Below are 20585 nucleotides of genomic sequence, written 5' to 3' on the forward strand. Positions count from 1 at the left end.
AAATAAAACATTCTAAGCAAGAAGTCACACTGACAAACAGAACCAATGCACATGAATTTCTGCACAGCTCTAAAGAAAGTGATGTAAAATGGAACGTGCTTCCATTATCAAATTATTTGATTTAATTGCCTATAGTCTTACTTTAAATGTAAACCATTCAGATACCATCAACTAATTTTCCTCAGTTTGTAAATAATAAAAATGTCTTAAAATAACCATTTGATACGTATCAAGTTAGCAATCAAAACCATATTAGTTTAGTTCTAGCAAGTTTAATTCAAAGTTTTTTAATCCCTGGGGTAGATCTAGCAGAACATATTACTTCTGCAATATATGGCAATTTTTTTAAACAGGTTGCAGAAAAGTAACATACCACTCTTCCTGTAATGGTATTTAATTCCTACAGTAGTTTTAAGTTATTTCTAAGCATTCAAGAGTTACATCAAGTAGTATGCAATGAGATGAATAATTGTATGCACTAAATAAAGCACTGATTAAGGCAAATTACAAATTATCCTGCTTGGATATAGTTCAAGAAAAAAAACCCTAGGTGAAGATGTAAGAAGAATTTCTGTTCATCTTTTTGTCACTCACAGTACCAAAAACTTCTTTGTCAAAAAGGTTTAAAAACCTAGGATTAAGTAATTTATTTCATAGCATTTGCTTCTGTATTATGATTATAAATACTTTTTTATTAGGAACTAATACTAGGAATGGTATTTTTATTGTAATTGATCTCCTACCTTAGTATGATATCGAGCAGTATTCCTTTCATATTCTCTGAAGAATGTCTCATCCACAGTTACTGGTAACCAGCTTTGTTTATTAGCAGGAACGAGAAAGAGAAACTATGCCTTTAATTATGGTGTAATTCCTGCATCATAAAAACTCTCTACTGAGAGATGATTTACGTTCAGACACATCTCAAATTTTCTCAAACACTCAAGCAGTTAGAGAGATGTTCAGCCTGAAATTCTTTAACTTTCTAGTCTCCGCATGTGCCATCAACAATTCTTCAACAAGCTGACAGAAACAAAAGAAATGAATATTGAACACTAAGATGTCATTTTTCCTCTCCCCTTAACTTTCATTCTTCAATTAAAAAAAAAAAAAAAAGGGGAGGAGTGTAGAAAATTTTAAAATATCCAAGAAAAAAGTTTGATCACTTGACATAACTGGAGATAACTTTCTAAAAAAGAGAACCACCATTTATCAGGTCATCTATTAATTATGAAAACAGAAATCAATCCTGAGGCAGAATCAGTTCATTTCTCACAGTCTCACCTATTTTGTCAAGCCACCAAATTCACCAGGATGATAGACGCTGTCAGACTCCTACAGTTCAGGGTGCCTATTGTAACTACCAGGATCTGGTAAGCTAACTATGACACCAACTGAAGCATGGCTGCCCAGGAGACTTTAAACAATTAATTTTTAAAGATTTCATAGGATCCTCTTATTTTTGACAGTATGAAAAAGCTTTAGTACTTTTTTTTTTTTTTAAACTCTTTTGCATTGTCAGATGAACCTTCTTCTTAAAGAAATTCAGGTGGTAAACTGCAGAGCAGAAAGAGGTACACATCACCTGCTGGGCTCTCACCGAATCACTTGAGCGAGGCAAATCACTTCTATAAGTACAGTAAATACATAGGTAGCAAAACAACAACTGGCAAAGTACTTACTCAACACAACTGAAAAATAATGTATAAAGCCTGTAAAACAGAGCTGCCAAGCTTAACAAGAAAACACGGTTACAAAAGGTGCATTTCAATGTCTTGGTGTCATTTCTAAACAAAAGTGGGGCTTCCATGAAGGTATGCAGCCCATGCACGCGATGACAAGGCAAGGGACAATTACAAGGCAATACTGTTAAGATTTTCTGATGTTAATGTATTTCAGGGAAATAATAAGCTTTTTTTTTTAATAGCAGAACTGATAAGTGTGATTACTAGCAAGTCTCTTAACCTTGCAAACAAGACAAAGTGGAGGAGAATATGTAAGTAACAAGAAACAATTTTCCACTTAGTCATGAGTCGTCTCCCTTAAGCTACTTTTCTGCAGTCTTGTCAGAAACTTAAAATAAATCCATACAGAGAAGATACTTAATATCTTCTCATGAATTTCTGTCACTGAATCTGTTCAGATGGTTAATCCCGCTAAACCTTACTTGCCAAATACATGGTAGTTAGGAGAACCTTTTCATTTCATCCACTTACTAATGTGATGAGCAGCTACAAATGGCTCTAGATTTTTTTTCTTTTACCTTTGAAAAATTACTTCTGTCTGGTTGAAGTAATAAAGAACAGATGTCACATGAATTATCTGAGCTTCTATAAATGCACAAAATGCCTTGGACTTGGCTATGAACCATACTCTGAATACTTCCATATATACAGAAATATGCTTTCTGCAAAATAAAAACCTGCAAATTTATTTTAAGAAAAAAAGGACTTTTGCTTAGTCTTTCTCACAGTTTTGTGAGCTTCTTGCCTCTACAGCATACTACACTTGTTACTTTACACTTCTGAGCAAATGTAAAGCTGGATACACGAAAATTTCAGAGGGAAAACAGGCTAGACAGACATCATATGGTATTCCCCTACAGATTTACTTACAAGTGCTTGAAGAACCTACAGTCTCTATTCCCTACAGAAATAAAAGGACAAGTCACTCTTGAATACAAAAAATATAAATATTTTTTCTCTAAAATGATCTGTTAAAAAATAAATAAAAACCATTAACAAAATTAATACTCCTCTCTTCAAAAAAACAACACATCCAAAGGTAAATTAGTAAATGCTCTTAACAATACTGCTGACAGATTTCTAGATTGAAATGATTTGGCAATTACCATTAAATACCATTCTTCAAGGGAAAAAACCCCATACTCCTATCTTTATGACTGGTCATTATAACTACTTCCTTCAAGAAAGCCATCTTCCCCTTGGAAGTCCGATGACAAATGTTTTAAGTTGTACTTTTTTTTTTTTTTTTTTTACGTTCACCATGTTCATGCTTTTCTCTGTGCCAAAGACTGGAAGAAGAAACTAAAAACATATTTTCAAGTGTTGTAAATACTTAACCATACGATCAGAATGTTCAGATCCCCAACGAAGACACGTAAAAAGGATATGCTCATCTTTTCTACAAACTTATCATGTTCATCTTGTGTTTTAGGGAAATTCTTAATGTCATTTTCTAGGCGCTGGATCTGATGGTTCATTGAATCAAGGTTGCTCTTCAGAGTCTGGGCTGAAACTAAGAAAAAAAATATGACAATGAGTAAAAAGCTTCCAGATTCCAGAAAGGGTATCAGAGGCAGAAAAAAACAATGTCAGCGTAAATAATCTTAAGGAGAATTATTCCATTAAGTAGACTCACACTTTTCTGAATTACTGCTCATAAAAATCCTACTCTTCATAAAAATTAAGTGAAAATATCTAATGTAATATACTAAATCATCATATTTAATGTTGAAATGTCACCACTTAATTGCACCATTAGTTCAAATTATTCAATTTCTATTTAAATTTATTGGTAAAAATTCTAATATTTCATTCTTTTAAATCTAATTCAAAGATTAAAAAGTATCTAAGGTTCAAAGAGATTTTACCTTATTAATGCATGTACTTGGTTAAATGAATGATCTTATTAACGCACGTACCCTGTTACAGAAATGATTTAAGGAATAGGCATGGAGAAGAGATCAAATATTTTTCTTTTACTGAAATTAAACTGATTTCTAGAAACCAACATCTGTGAAACCCCCTGTTAACATTAAAGGTAATTCTGAATAATAAAAGCTACTGATAATTAAGAAAAGAACTAAATGACTCACAGTACCTCACAAAAAAAAAAAAAAGTAAAAAAATGCTCCTCTAAAGAAACACTGCTTATTCTGTCATATGCTATTTTAATGCAAACCAGTACTTCTGTAATTTGTATTAAACAACCTCGAATTGATACATGATGAGAGAAACCTCCACTGGAAATCATGACATCCCAATTTTGAAGGTGAAGCAATAGCATACCACAAAGAAATTCCAGAACTAGATGAAAAGCGACAGGGTCTCTGTAGAGAAGCCCCAGGTCAAACTGCAGTATTAAAACTCAATATTATGGGTCCAGTTTCTTTTATGACATAATCCATAAAGTCCACTTATCATTCTCAATTTCTTCATAGGAGTGGTTTGACAATCACTTCCTCACAATATAAAGATGCACTTCAGAACCACACTCTATCTTCTGTTCTGTCTCCTCTTGCCTAGTTTACAAATACGTGCTTTTAAGAACCAGCAGACAATCTCAACACCACCGTTCCCCAAAGGGCACTGCAACATTTGCACCATTTCACCTCCTTCCTCCAAACTGACTACAGATTATTTCAAATATACTTTGTTTCAAAGGCGATTTATACTCTACAACCTACTTAGTCTTTAGTGACAGTCCATATAAACCTGTTCAGTTCTTAAAAAGATGGTGCCACAAATAACTTTTGATATGTGGAACCAGAGACGAGAACATCCAGCACATTATCTACTCTTCAGTAGCTGGCCAAGTCAATGCTCTTCACTGACTGCAGGCAGCTAGTCTACAAAGCTAACACTGGAAATCTGACTCCCAGCTAACCCAGGGATTTTTTGTGCAGCCGAGATAAGCATGACTGTTTTTTTTAAAGGAGTTTCTGCTTTTTATTATATTTTGACAGTAAGCCATTTGTCCAAAAGCTGCATAGAGTATTTTCAAAAGAATGGTTTATTTTCCTATTTCCTTGTAATTTCAAAAATTGTGCTGTGACTATGTGAGATTAAACACTCGCAGGAATTGGATTCAAGATGTATATAAGAAATAAGAATCCTGTAAATAAGGAAGCTATTCCCAGAACAAAATCAATTCTACGTTTGTTGTAAGTAACAACTTAGCCATAATACCACTGATTTAACTTCTCACAAGCACGTTCAAATACATAAGGCACCAATACAGCTGTCTATCACAGGCATAATCTTGATTTTCTTTTCAATTTTATCTATTTTATGCTGGGTACCAAAGGAACCACTAGTCATGTAATCTTAAAGTTATAGTGAAACAGCTTTTTAAGCTTAACTCAACAGGGAGAAAAAAAAGATAAATCTATAGTGACCACAGCATCCTTGTAGCTATTAACATTTAGGAGTTAACCTTGAAATCAACCACTGAAGCAGTTTGAATAATGAACATTATCAAAGCTTTTAGGTTATGGCTGCATTAGTTTAATCATTGGATATTACTGTCAGAAAAAGAGCACACACTTCTGCTTGAACTGAAGAACCTGAATCACTATAATATTTTTATAGGCTGTTATGTAGTTAGATAGGGAGACAAACAGCAGTGAAGTAAAATGCTAGAACTGAAAAATAAATTAGATGCAAATGGCAATTTTGTTGGTACAAAGAACAGCAGCTGGTAAGTAAAGAGGCAACATAACAGATAAAGTTTAAATGTTTTCAGCAATTTGAAAATATTTAAATGTGTGACCCCTTAGCAAGAGTAGGACTTGTTTTTTGTCTGAAATTTATTAAAAGTGCAAAGAAATTCAGCAAGCAACGACAAACAAGAAGTCTCAGCCTCTGTGACTGAAATGGAAGAAAAGTGTTCTCAGTAACTCTGTTTTATAAAACTAAGTTCAGAAAACAGCACAGATTAGGTGTGTACTGACTCCGAAAGTACGAAGGAACTCTATTCAAGTAAGGCCGCATTCAAAAGCTGTGCTTTCCATAACTAACTTCTATATTCACACTGAATTATAAAAAAAAAATTGTAGAATATATATTTCCATTCACTTTTTTTTCTGCCTAGCCCATGCAAATGTACAAGTTTCTGTTCAAACCATTTATGAAGCTGTTGTTCTGCAAGACAAGCTTAAAAAGACTATGTAACAGGAAACATATACATATATATAAACTATAGTAAAAAATCCACATTTCCTCCCATAAATCAGTTTATTAGAAATTTACTACTTCAGTAATGTGAAGAGGAGGCAACATGAATGCCTTCTATTCTTTCAGGGAAAACCATGTAAATTTCTTAGAAGTCTTGTGAGGTTTTAGTTTATGAAAGCACAAACTCTACTTGCAGGGAAACAAACCATTCCACAAACACACATACTAGACTGTCTCTATCACTATATTCCTCAAAGCTGGAGATCACAAGACAAAAAAGGCTTGTTCGCCTTCGATTTGCCCATCATGCCACAGGAAAATTACGCATCCTAGTAGAACTAGTCTACAAATCTTCCCTGCAGCAGCATTTACAATACTATCCCACTTAATGTTGCAGGAGAGCAGAGCAACCAACTCAACCCAGTTCACAAATACCCAATTTCAAGACAGAAACAATGAGGCAAAGATTAAAAAAAAAAAAGGACAAAAGAAAAAAAACCCACCAGCAACAGCAACCAGAAAAAAAACCTTTCCTAACCCCCACACAACCTAGAATGAGAATGAGCAGTCCCAAAGAAAGGAAGGAGCCAACAAGAAGCCTGGACATTTCCCTGTACTAGCAGCAAAAGTAAAATACTTGCTGCATTTCAAAAGTAAAATAAATCAACAGCAATAAACAATCCACCTCACCACCCTCACAGTTTCCTAAGAGAATTAGGAGCCCATCCGTGGTGGAAAGGTCAGCATTTAAGAAATGTGAAAGTTTAAGAAATGAAAAGATCTTAAGTCAAATTTGCTGACACAAGGAATAGTAGAGGCAGCTGGCATGAACAAGTTCAGAAAAGGATTATGCAGAGTCATATGCAGCAACTCCATAAACAGATACCAAAAGGAATAGGTGGGGATGTAAAACTTAATACCTCTCTGTTTCCCCCACCATCCACACAGGTTCTCAGACTGCAGGAACTGCAACACTCTCCGCAAACAGCGAATCTTGTTCCCAGCACCAGACAGAGCATCAGGCTGTGTGAGCCACTGGGCGCTTAGCACATCCTCATGCCTTAAGTCAAAAAAGACATAAACCCCAAAACCTATATACGGACCCAACTCCAAGGACAAAGAGAGGAAAAAAGGCGGCAGGATTTCTGAATCTGTGCTAAACTGCATCTGACCAGCCCCTTATTTAGCAATAAGAAGAGGCCGGCTTGCAGAGAGCTGCTCCCACTCTTAAGACTGAAATAAATACAGCATCTTCAGCATGTGCACCTCAAACCTCTGTAAAAAAAAGGACTTATGAGACAGAGGAAAAACATCCAACATGAGAAATTAAACATGTATGTTTTCATTAAGTAAAGCATTACTGCACAGAAGTACTATTAACATACAGGACTAATATAAACAAGGAGAATATAAAGTTATGCATAATTAAAACATTGTCAGATTATTTTTCATGTCAGTGGAAGATTAATATAAGCACCTAGATTTATCAATATTCTCTCTGCACAAATACTGAATGAAGCTCAGTTCATCGTGCATCATTAAATCTAAGACTGATTAAAAGATTTTGTGTATTATTATTTATTTACAATAGAAATCCATGGTCACTGAAGAGAAGTCACAATATCATTTTGATAGTAAAGGTGAATTTTTTTTCACTTTACTATTTTCCCTATATTAATTCCTCCTCTGTAAAAAAAAAAAAAATCCCATCCACTTATTTGGGAGAAAGCAGTTGCACATACTACATGCTAAGGAAGGCTTAGTGAATGCCTGATAGACCACTTTAGTCCTAGAAAAATGCCAAAAGCAGTTAATCTCATGTTAATGTTAAATGCTAGCGAGTCCCCACAGTCCCCTGAGCATTTTATATTTACAGTAATACAGTAATAGTACCAAAGGACAGACTAATCCTTTCCAAAATAAGATTGCGCCAGCCTTGGAGTCCTCCCCTATAATGAGAGGTGAAATAATATGCTTTGATTAGGGGCAGTGTCTCTTGCATCATCAGTTCATAGCATCTGTGAATTGTGTTTTGCATCATGATGCAAAACAGGGATGACCACGTCAACGTTTCGTAAAAACTCTAAAGTGAAAACCAACGACATAAGTGACTTCAGTAAGCAAAAGCAAGTCTATATGAAGCAAATGAACTAGTGGATTTGTAAGTCTAGACAGTATTTGTACCATAATGACGTTCTGAGCATATTCATGTTTATTTATCTCTTATTGCCTGAGGGCAGCTGGAAGTAGTCTTTTCGCACAAACAGTTTGAGGGGAAATGGATGAACAAGTATGTAACCTGCAGGAATTCCAATCATTGATTACTCAATTTGTACCACTAAGTAAGTGTATATTTATCAAGAGATTCAATGTTCTGTTGCAGTTAGGTGAAGAGCGCTGCTGCAGCCTGCTTGAGGATTCTGAGTACCACGCTGCATGTGTATCGCAGAGTACGCCTGTATGTTAAATGTGCGTGTATATATGTACATATGCCCTGATAAATAGATCTCACAATTATATATGTATATGCATATGTTCACAGATGTATTTTTTGTGATACAGGTATACCATAAGATGTACCTCTTACAGGCATGTATACATACGCTTATATGTGTGCACACATACAAGCACATATATGAATCTGTGATACATACCACAGTACACCAATATCACACAAAACCACCCATACATGAAGCTTCACGGCTCAACAGCTTCCAGAGTTGAAAGCACTACATCTCCCCTAACGTGTTATTGCTCAAGCAATTAACATGTCACTGTTGCTAGCAGAAATCTTCCCTAACACAGCTATACTGTCTACAGGATACAAAGTATGAACAATCACATTGCTATACAGATACGCCATTGTGCTAAAAAGGTAAATCCAGCATTAGAAGAACACATTAGCAATGCAATCCAGCATTAAAAGAACGACTCTGAAAAGCATGGTACAGATATGGCTTTGGTCATAATTCCTCCTGAATATCAGACCAGGGGAGAGAAAAAAAAAAAGCAGATATCATATGCGTTATCTCCCTTATCAGAAACTAGGTCTTCACTGCATAGTAGTGTCATAGACTGAGAACCAACTCCAACAGTAAAAATAACTCTTGAAATATTTTTCCCAGGAAAGATACTGAACTTAATCATTGGAAGTCCTAAAGAAGAAACTAGATGAACAGTCAAGACAGGTGGGATCAGACAAACTCTTAAGGCCACATCCAACCAAGCCTATTACAAGCAAACACTCTTCTTTCCAAACAAACTCCATGTGTTTTTAGCATGATCTAAATAAAAGTGAAGAAGTAGTACTGAAAAGTACATTCTCAGGCCAACAGTAACTAAATTTCAAAGCAGAACCCCAAATATAGCAAAAGAAATTACTATTACATCCATGAGCTCAAAACAAGTCTTAGAAATGCTTGGGAGTGAAGGTTTAAACAGCTTTGGATCAAAGGGGGAATATTAGAGAGTATCCTACCTACCTAGGGCACATCATCATCATCATCTTCCAAAGAAGGGTAAGTTTTCTGACACAGATGACTTATGCTTAACAGTCAATACATCATGCATGAAACACTTTTTTCCTAAGTATTCCACACATTTTTCGACAAATCTTTCAAAGTTCAGTAAAAACAAAAACTCTGTCCAAATGGTAATGTTTTGTTTATATTTTATAACAACATGCTGCAAATTAAAACACGTAATTTGAAAAAGCTTTAAAACAGAGTTTTTAACACGTACATTTCACACACAGATGTGCATTTGTACTTCTAATTTGCATGCTAAGGTTTCATTCACCAGCAGGGTCTCCAAATTTTAGTTGCTTTATCACAACATTGCTATAGAATGGTGAAGGAAGACAATGACACAGCTATGCTGTATCAATTTCAGACTTGTACAGCAAAATCATTACCTTCGTTAACCAAAGATAAAGCAGTTGTGCATTGATTCTATTGTTCTGACCATTTGCCAGCAGAGGTGAACCACAATTTTAAGGTAAGAGCACCTTGTAACAAGTCCAGCCCCAAGTAGCTCTTGGCTTTAGAGTTTAATGAGAGATTCAGACTAAAGACAGCAATTATATAAAAAAAAAAAAAGACCAAGATGATGTTTAATGAGGCATGTATTAATGATGCAAGCTCTAGATTGCAATATTGTTCTCCATCTATAGAGAGAAAGGAGACTTAACAATCCTAATCAGAGGGAAAAAAAAAAACCAAAACACTCCACCAGACCAAAGAAAGGTCACAGTTTCAAATGTGATCAAGACCTAAAATCATCACAATACAAGCGTATATGACATTCTCATATGTTTTATCACAGAAGGAAAACAGATACATCTGATACAATTTAAGAAAAGGATGACATTTTAAACACACATCTGGAAAAAACTATACCACACAAGCTGAGAAGTTATAAAAAACAAATTTCAGATACCAACTATGAACAGATTTTTGGCTTCTCAGAATAACAATAACAGCCATCTAAAGTGAGGAAATTTAATTTAAATATTACACGCACTGAAGTGCAAATGCCATTAACAAGCTTGCCTTGACAAGTGAGATAGTGGGGGGGAAAAAAAAAAAAACAAACATTGCTTGTTAGGCCTAAAATCAGGAACGTCATGAGCAGCGTGTCATCTTCTCTCCTCTGGAGCTGAGGAAATTACAAACAGCACTCATAATCCTGAAACACTAATACATCCCCAGAACAAAAAGCAAATTTTGTGGGCAGCTTATATTCAATATCAACGTACATACAGAACTGTACTCTGGTTTAGGGAACGAATCTGCTTCTCTCAGTTCCAGCAATTATGTGTCTACGTACAGGCTGTAAGAATAAAAGAGTAATTCTCATGCACATAACACAAGTTATTAGGCCATTAAGAATCAATTTTAAATGGACAAAGAGTGCACCAGGAGCCCAAAATGCATTACCACTGTCACTATCGACAGAAGCCCGTTGTTAAAACTCCTTTCCAACGCACAGCACGGTACAAAAACATTGATCTCATCAGTGATAGACTGGAACACAAAATCCCTTCCTTTCTTTGGACAGGTCGTATTATCCAGCTCATTACTGACTCAAAATTGTTTACTTCTTAAGGTCAAATTAATTGGCAGCAAAAGACCAGTTTTCTGAAAAAGAAGAAACTCTCTGAGCCCATAAGATTCTCTCTGGTAGAGTTCTGAGAAGTGTTACGCTCATTTTCGCGACCTGCAGGAATTCTGCGTGTGACAACTCCTCCTGTATCTGAACTCACTTCCCAATACCAGTCTTCACATAAATTTTCAGGTGTCCCTCACTATGAGTAAACTGTAAGCAATAGTACGTAGCAGAATATCTTTATCAGTTGAATGTGAACTGACTTTTCATACAACAGATAAACGTCTTTTAGAAAGCAGATGTCTCAACTTCAGAAACAGAACCAGAAGTATTAAAGGCGATCAGTGAGAACAGCACTGTGTCCAGCAGCACCCTTCTGGCAATACGGACATCTCCTCCAGACCACTCTGGAAACTCACCTTACTTGAATGTTAATTTAATTACAAATGTCTTTCAAGATCTCAGAAATTGAGTTAATTTCATGAGCATACTGAAGTTGATTAAATGACCATATTGAAGCAAAACATCATGGCAAAGGCATACTGCAAATTGCAAGTAAGGCAAAGGAAAGAAGTGACTGGACTTCTCTGTTCTATTAATTGCAGATTTGGAAGTGTTAACTGAACACCTTATGTTCTGCTGTGTATATTTTACTGTATTTTTTACTATCACTACTTCTCCACAGTCCGACTTTGCTTGGTTCATACATCGAACCGACACACACGCTGCAATTCACTGTGAAGCAGCTAGAGCACTCTGCATTCAGTGATGCACGTGTGCAAAAATTGCAGAAAGTCAGGAATACAAAGAAAGGTTGTATTACTAAAGCTTTGCTCCTTCTCTATCTATTGTTACTAAAAACTCACTAGAGAAGGTGTTGAGCAACTTGATCCAACAGACCTCCCTTCAGGCTCTCAACTTGTAGCAGGAGTTGGGTTGTTCCCATTAACTGAAGTGCAAGCTGTGCTCCTAGAGGTATAAGAACCTTTCTTACATCAATGAAAGTGCAAATTCAAGAACAGATAAGGAGGAAAAGAAAGAAGTAAGTGCTGTTTTGTAGCATTCACCTCTCTCTAGTGGCTTGTATTAAGGAACTCTAACTGGATGACATAATTTGAGAAGTCATTTAGAACAGTTTTCAAAGCTGAATTGGCTCAACTACAGTCAGAAATACTTAAAGGTTTTAATTTCTTTAATAAGCAACAGCCCATGAGAGTCATTTGGGCTATTCTTTAATTTTGCCCTTGATATTTACACTTCAGGAAGAAAAGTGGATCCTTGAAATGCATGCCATACAAAATAACTTTAATGTAGAATCCACATTGTAGCTTCAAAATGCAGCTTCAGAATTCAGAACTCCCGTGATTTTCCATACCGTTTATTACACATCAGAAGACAGCAACTAAATAAATCCTCAAAGTCTTCACAGACTGGAAAAATTTAGTACGCAATTTTGCAGAGTGTAAGCCAATCCAGAATCCTACTGAGTCTCCAACAGGATCTCTTTCAGAAATTGCACCTTGGAACTACAACACAAAAATCTATCCAGGGAAATTTTTGCTTCTCTGTCTTCCTCACTGATGCTTGTCCATGAAGAAGAACACGTCTGTTGAAAACGTTTAATGAGATGATGCACAAGCTACCATCAATATGGCAATGCTATATGCAAACACAGGAGTGTTACTAGAGAAAAAAGTCTTGTGGTTTTTACATACCTAACTGTGTATTTACTACATTGAGAAAAACACATGCAGAGAGTTTCTGACATTTCAATATTGCAGTTTATGTGAATGAAAAGAATGACAGAAGTCACCATACAGTGCAAGATTGACTTTTGATTATGATGCAAAATGCCAACTTCATATTCTATTATGGAGAGAAGAGTCACAGATGCAGGCATTAAATTTCTCACGCCAGAAGGCATTGTCTATTTTATACTCACTAACGTGCCAGATTGGGCAAAATCTGTTTCAGCAATTCAAACTGTGCAAGGTGGAAAATATTGCAGATTTCTTTGTAAAAACACAGCTTCTTCTACTGCAACGAACTATAAAACTTTTGTTTGACAGAAAAATGACTGCTACTTACGAGCATGTTTCAAATTGTTATACTTCAAAGCAATAATGGCACAGAACGTTTTAAAATATTTTCCCGCTCTAAAATTATGGCATTAAATCACAGTGAAGTACCTGTACAGAATTTAAAAATGAGTGTTTTCTTACAGTGTAATAATATATTAAGTATACACATATTTGCATTCTACAGTGCTTCTGACTGCTAATGTCCCTTCTAGAGAGATGCCTCAACTGTCAGAACCATATGCTTGCAAATTAAAGAAATAAATCTGTTGTGTCAACACGAGTGAGAAATCTGTGCTCCTGCTATTAGTACTTTCTAGTCTACTACACAGACATAATTCACACACACCCCAAGGCATCTTTCACTTGATTTTACTCCGAATGCTCTGTGTTTGCTTTTAACCATACTTTAAAAGAATTATTAAGTGCCATACCTTCACATCAGCACAGAATTCTGTATGTTAAGCACTGGAAAAAACCTTCATTACTTCTGAACGAGACTCTTATCTATGCTGCATTTGCAGTTAAGCTCAGCCCTGCGCTTGGAGTTTAGCTGTTCTAGGGAGTCCTACATAACTGCTCAGCTAGACCCAAAGCCCATACTGTCTATACAGAGAGGGTATCTTTACCTTCCAGCACGCCAGCAGAACATATAGAATGGCCAATGGCTGACTGCACACAACAGCATTCTAGATCCATTTGTTTCTGAAGTAAACACCAGTGGGAGCAACACAAGCTCACAAAACTTCATATGACTCTACACAGCCCAGCAACTCCCACTCCTGGCAGACAAAGCAAGCAGGTAATATAAATGGACTAAGAACTGTTAAACTGAGGAGGAGCTGGACACGATGGTCAACTGATGCAGACACGGTTATGCTTTAGCTTAAATACAGGCACAATGGATAAACCATGAGCTGTGACTTACAACTGTCGCTCTTTTAAAAGATGAAACTGAGCTGTTATTAAAAATATATAGGTAATGTTTATCCTCTTAATTTTACATGTTAAATATTTACTTTTATGATTTCTAGGAGGCTTGACAACCACAGGAGACTCGAATTAAAAACTACATATCTTTTCTAAGGAAATCTCAGTTACACTTTTTACAATATTATCTTGTCTAGAAACCCCAAACTTGCTATTTGACTTTAGTAAGGTACCTCTCATTTTTGTTTTGAAGTTTTGCTTGATTGAATCTGCAGAAAGGGATGGGAATTTGGCAGGTGTTTAATAAAATCACAGATTGTAAGATGATAAGAAAAAAATATCATGAAAAGCAGCACATGAAATACAAACAACGTAAACAAGGCAGAAAAATGTGTAAAGGCTTTGCATAGTTTCAGCTGCAGGGGAACAAGAGGCAAACACTGCAGACTGGGGGAAGGTAAAGTGAATACCACTTCAAAGAATTCAGTTTGTCACAATGTCTTTGTTATTTTTTTAATTGGTTATCCTTTCATACAGTCTGCTTCAAGCAAGAAGGAACGCTTTTCCAATAATCTCTTGATAGTTAATCAGTTTGACCTTTGCTTATACTTTCCAGAATAAAACTGTTTCCTAATTTGTTTTTGCTTTTCATAAACCGCTAAGTTGATCTTACATCTTTAAAGAGAACAAATTTTTTATTACACCTAATATCAGATTATTGAAAATTTTAGTACATACATGAGCAGTTCATCTAATCCCATTGACCTTTTCATATTAAAATCCAGTTTTATGCTTTATCTGCTATTTGTTAAAAAAAATAAATTATGCATTCATTGTTCAGATGCTGGTTCTTTATTCTTATTTGTAAATTAAAGCAAAACAAGACTTTTATTTACATGGAACTGAGAAAACGCATCCAAGATTTTTTAAAAAGTTGAACGTGGTAAGTCTTGTATTTGGAATCTTATGTATAGTTCCAACTACAAGGCTGCCTTGTGCCTAAAAAGTAAAAGCACACCTCTCAAGAAGTCTGTCACCTGTTTGGCTCCTATTTCCTTATTTAAAATTCATACAGAGATAATGTTTGCTGGTAGTTTTCCTTCTGTTTTATGTACAACTAAGTGATGCCAATGTCCTCATATCTGTAGCCAATTTATTCCAAAGGAAGCCTCCTACAGGAAACATAAACCTAATTGTCCATCCCTGAAACCACTGTTTTATAACACACCAAACAATAAGTAGAAAGGGAAAATCTTCTCTTCCACAGAACGCATGTTAACTACCTACACAGAAAAGTGACCACACATGACAGAGCAGATGAACATTACAATTAAACAAAAACCAAAAAGCACCTTGGGGAACAGTTGAAGCAAATAGCACAAATCACGTTTATTCTAACAAAAATCTGCTTTGTTACAAAAAGCAAAGTAAGGCTGAAAGGGAACTTTTGGTCATTAGAAACAAACAGTAATTTACACTTCTGATAAGAAGTTAGTGCTGTTTATAGTAAATGTAATGAGCTTTTATCTTACAGAATAAAACAGATTTAACTGCAATAAAAACTTTTTCATATATATTCTAAGCATCATTTTTTTTTAATAACTTTGTTCCCGTTAATATGTTTTCTCTCTTTTGTATGCTATAGCTTAACTAAACTTTACTAACTTTTTTGGTTTAATTCCTCAAGTAAACTTACAGAACATCAGAGGCTCTGAATCAAACTATAACAATGTCAAAAGCTGCAAGGTAAAGTGACAGCCACAGGAGAAAATGAATAAAAGATCATCAAATGTGTCTAGTAAACCACAAGGCTTTGTAAAGAATTTAACAAGAGAAGCAGGAAAAAAAAGGGATTAAAGTTAAAAAAAACCACCTCCAGAAAAGAATTGTCAAGAAAACACTTCTGGAATTCAGCTAAAATGACAAACTGCTATTTGCATAAACAAAATAAATGAGTATTTTACTCTACCATAGGTCCTTGTGAACACACTGGCCAGACCAGTGCCACTTACTGGGTAAGGCTGGGGGTGGGGGGAAGGATCAGTTTGAGAAAGTTATCTGATTCCATCTCAGAGGCCAGGAACAAACAACATTGCCAACAAACACCAAAAAAATAGCAATTATAAAAATTCTTTGTGTAATATCCATAGCGGTGCTCAGATATAAGTAGCCAGCTGCACGCTGCTTAAGCATGCACCTTTAGTTATATATATGTGTATCTAGAGATGTGGTACATTCAAGATGGTAACATACAAGTTATCTCTTCAGTCTCCATGCTGCCTTAAAACACAATGCCATCCTCAACCCCATACAGACAGATCAGTTCCATTTTATCCAGAGGCACTCATGTCAATGCAGTACTAATCAAAGAGGCAAGTAGCATGGAGACATTTAAGGAATAGAAATAAAAGTTAGTTTATATGCAGAAAATGCACATAAATCTGTGACTAAGTTTGAGACTAAAAACTATTTCCTGAGTCCTTGGGGAAACAGGAGTTCTGCTAAATGAAAGTTTATGACAGATGTGTACAAGCCGAAAGAAAATGATGGCCTAATTAAAAAACAAGTATCTTATCTAACAGCTAACCACTGCACTGAAAAAAGACCATGAGTGATAACACTGGAAAAAGGAGATAAAAATTTGCAAGAGGAAACCTGGATAGAGCTAGAGGAAATGTGTGTCTAACTTCTTTTCCTCTCTCTTTCTTGTGCTCCCATAAGTACTTATCTTCTGATGAATCAGGAAGGCCCAGGTAAAAAGAAACAGTCTGTGATATCTTCACCAACCCGTCACATAGCCTTCCCTTTCAACAGTTAAGCAACAAGTGTACCGAGGAGCACAGCTTATATCATGTAAAAAGATATCCAATAAAAGAATCAAGTTTTCCATCATGTTCACCAGACTGACCAAGAATAAAATTAGTATTAATCATAGACTGGACAGTATAAACCATGTATTTCATGTACAGTCTGGGAACTTTAGACAGCACGTTGTTATTCTCTACTCAGGTGTTAAATCAAGTGTTAAAATGAGAAACTCACTGTGTGTACGCATGTGCACACACACACATGGGTGTTCACTCTCAAGTAACAAAACTTCCAATACTTAATGGTAAATTAACCATCAGCATCACCCTGCGTACACAACTTCTGGTAGGTGATTTTGCAAATACTTCACTGGAACATGCTGTATTATTTCCACAACCTACTTCAGAAGAAGAGAAGTTACTAGATTACTGATTTTCCCCTCCTTGCTTTTGCTTAGGTCAATAAATACCAGAAAAAGCAAAATCCACGTGGATTATCAATGGTTACAGGTTACATAATCCTATAATCTACAATGAAATGTTGGAAATCTTTGATGTCAACGCAAACAGCTATTACCTCTTACAGGTTACATAATCTTATAATCTAAAATGAAATGTTGGAAACCTTTGATGTCAACGCAAACAGCTATTACCTTTAGGTGTTTTATCTAGTTGCTTACCTTTACTTGCACTCTCAACATGCTGCAATTCATCTGGAAATTTTAAGATGTCCCGGTAATTCTCCTCACAGATTTCTGCCAGAAAATGCAATAGGGTTGTTTTCTGATCTGATGACTTCGTATCTCGAATCTAAAAAGTGAACACAGGAAAAAAGGATAAGGAAAAAAAATAATTTTTTTTAGTAAAGTGTTTCAATAAAGTGAATATTGCAGATGTAAACTCATTAGCAAAAAGTTGCCTGCACTAGTTACCTGCAAATGAAACCAATTATTTTAAAATTGAAATTTCTGCAACTCTTTATAATTTAAGAATCGAAAGGGAATCTATCCCTGTGCTGTCATTTTTAAAGAATAGTCAATCACGCTGAGAACAAAACCTGAGGACAGTCCATAAAGTTCAGAGGTTTTAGCAACATCAGTTCAGAATGTTCGCTGCGGAAAAATAAAATAGCTCTGAACAGAGATTAAACAGAACAGAATTTAGTCCATTCCCACTGACAGATTTCTAAAGGAATCCCTCTGAAACGCAGCATAGCTGAACAGCATGCTTAAAGTCACAATTTGCTTTTCTACCAGTCAAGTGAAAGAAACTCCTTGTTGTAAATCCACAACGTTTTACTGAAGCAAAATCTAAAGCATACTGCTTTTTCCTAAAGACTTTAGGACAATTTCTGTACAGACACAGGAAATAAACATATCCAACCTCACAGGAACACAAAATGACAACAAAAAAGCAAAAGAAATCCTAAGTGCCAGTGAAGGAAATTTAGTACATCCAGTTTTATTTATGAAAAGCTGCATGAAAATCATGCACAGTGTGAAGAAATAGGTAATTGCATGTTTTCACTATTCTCCAGACTGCAGAGGCAATTTTTAGGGGTTTGAAATAAATTAGCCTTCTTGATGGTGATAAGACCCTCTGTTCTCCATTAACTTAAGTGCACTAACTGCTAGAATTGGTTTACTATTTTTAAAAAAATAAATTCTGAAATAATTGTTAAAGTACAGGGCTAGTGACAATTTTCCAAGTAAACACAGATGTTGTGGCTACATCCCAGGGCAGAGTGCATGTGTTTATCCAAAGGAACACTATGAACGTAAGAGAATATGAAAATTATTTTAAGTACAAATTTAGTTTCTTAATTTCTATGCAGATATAAGGAATGAATGCATGAGTTGACTGAAGACTTAGTGGAACTAGAGATTACCCTTTATTTACAAAGGCAATAGAGACATCCAGTGTATACAAGAGTTTGAGATGAAGGTACTTCACTTCTTATAGAGAATTAGTATTACAAGCATATCTGTAAAGATTTTTTTAACTGCATTTTACTAACTCATCTAGTACAGTGCTTATACAGAAGCTACAACATACACAACAAATGAAATCAAGGATTTATTTAAGAAGAACACATAAATGTGTGTGTAAAATCTCCTATTTGTTTTCTCATTCTCTAAATCAGTAGAAGTTCTAATTCTATAATCCTCATGATAGGCTTGCCATCGATGTTCAATTTAATACAGACCTTTCAGCTTTAAGGATTACCCTGTTAAGGATAAATGAGTGCAGTCGAAAAACAGGCTTTTAAAAATATAAGGTATTTAGGCAATTAAGAATGCAATTTAATTCATACCGATTCGGTGATTAAAGGCTAAACAATGCTCAGTAATGGTATGCAGTTAAAAGGTTTTTATGTGTTACATACATACAAGTTTTTCCAACTTAAAAAAAAAAAAAAGTAGATTTAGTGGCTAAACATCTGCATGGTAAAAAGAAATTGCATTTCAATTTCGCTGTGAACAAGAACTGGGATTTGCAGTCTTTGATCTCTCTGACATCATCAAGTGGATAAAGCATTTTTTTTCTAAATGGACAAAATTACTTTGCCTTCAGATTACAACAGAAACATGTTTTGTCACCAACAGTAAAATCATATTAAAAGAGTTAATATTAGCACCTGCTGAGTTGTTTAAAACCTGTAGTAAACAGTCATCCTGATCTTCAACAACTGTGTCAAATCCACTTCTTTGGCCCAATCAAGAAACACGTCTCAACTACATTCAACCCGACTTGATTTTCAGTAGGTAAGACACTCAATGGGTAACATGTAGCTCTCTTTTATCTTTAGAATCAATACATATACTATAAAAATCAAGTTCTAAGCCTACTAATATAATGAGAAGATAAAAGGAAGACAGGTGTTTCTTGAGTATAGTTTAGCAGATATTATTTAGATAGAAAAAGAGAAATGAAAGATAGGAATTGGAGTGTTAACAACAGCACGGCCACGCCTTTACATTCTCTGTATTCACAGATTATATTTGTATTTAGGGGAATTTTTTTTTGTCTTATCTCTCTTTTTATTCTTGGGTGGAATTTAACATTTTCTACTTTATGGAAAAGACAACTCTTGGTATTTCAAATTAAAAAGCCATCTTTTAAGAATGGGAATTTTCTTTTTCTCATATCGAGTTAAAGTGTCCCTAGTCTCAATTTATGATCCCTGTCTCTAACTCTTTTGGTGGGCACTTGGCTAAAAAGCTTGGCTTCACCTCTACAGTAACCTATTTGGTACCGGAAGGTTGCTACAGGTTCCCTCTCGATCCTTTGTTTCTCTGGACTGGACAAGTCCAGTTCCATCAGCTTGTGCTCAGTGCTCCAGCCCCTGACCAGCTTGGTGGTCCTCCACTCAAGTTTATAAACAAAAAAGGTTTTTTTGTACAGAATATTGAACACCATTCTCCATATCCAACACACAAATTCTGAGTTAAGACCAAAAAAAAAAAAAAAAACCACACCCACTGTTGTGATCTCTCACTTATGCCCCTATCAATGAAGCCCAGGATGCTGCCAGCCTCGATCACTGCTAGGGCACACTGCTGCCTCATTTTTTCCACTGATATTCTACGTTTTTCCCACTCTCAGCACAACACCTTTGCAGCAGTTTAAGCCTGTCCCAAGTGCAGGACTTTGCATGTAGCATGTCGCTGTGTTTAGTACAAAATCAACTTTGCAACGCTATTATTGCCCTTCAGCATAAAGCTAAATTCTCTTTTATAAGCAAA

The 20585-nt window shown here is 35.5% G+C and overlaps 1 protein-coding gene across 1 annotated transcript in view; it reads right to left on the reverse strand.

Annotated features, from left to right (window-relative positions):
* The window catches only part of LOC104466733 (protein diaphanous homolog 2-like), a gene marked incomplete at its 3' end in the record, with an annotated part of 57816 nt that overhangs the window by 18882 nt on the left and 18349 nt on the right, over positions 1 to 20585 (reverse strand). Inside the window, exons 6-7 of the mRNA XM_010080258.1 lie at positions 17520 to 17649; positions 3134 to 3258 (exon numbers count right to left, since the gene is read on the reverse strand). Of these exons, the coding sequence (XP_010078560.1) occupies positions 3134 to 3258; positions 17520 to 17649 (255 nt within the window). The remainder of the gene's footprint in view (positions 1 to 3133; positions 3259 to 17519; positions 17650 to 20585) is intronic.

Source organism: Pterocles gutturalis, unplaced genomic scaffold (assembly GCF_000699245.1).
Source record: "Pterocles gutturalis isolate BGI_N339 unplaced genomic scaffold, ASM69924v1 scaffold5209, whole genome shotgun sequence".
Taxonomy (NCBI): Eukaryota; Metazoa; Chordata; class Aves; order Pterocliformes; family Pteroclidae; genus Pterocles; species Pterocles gutturalis.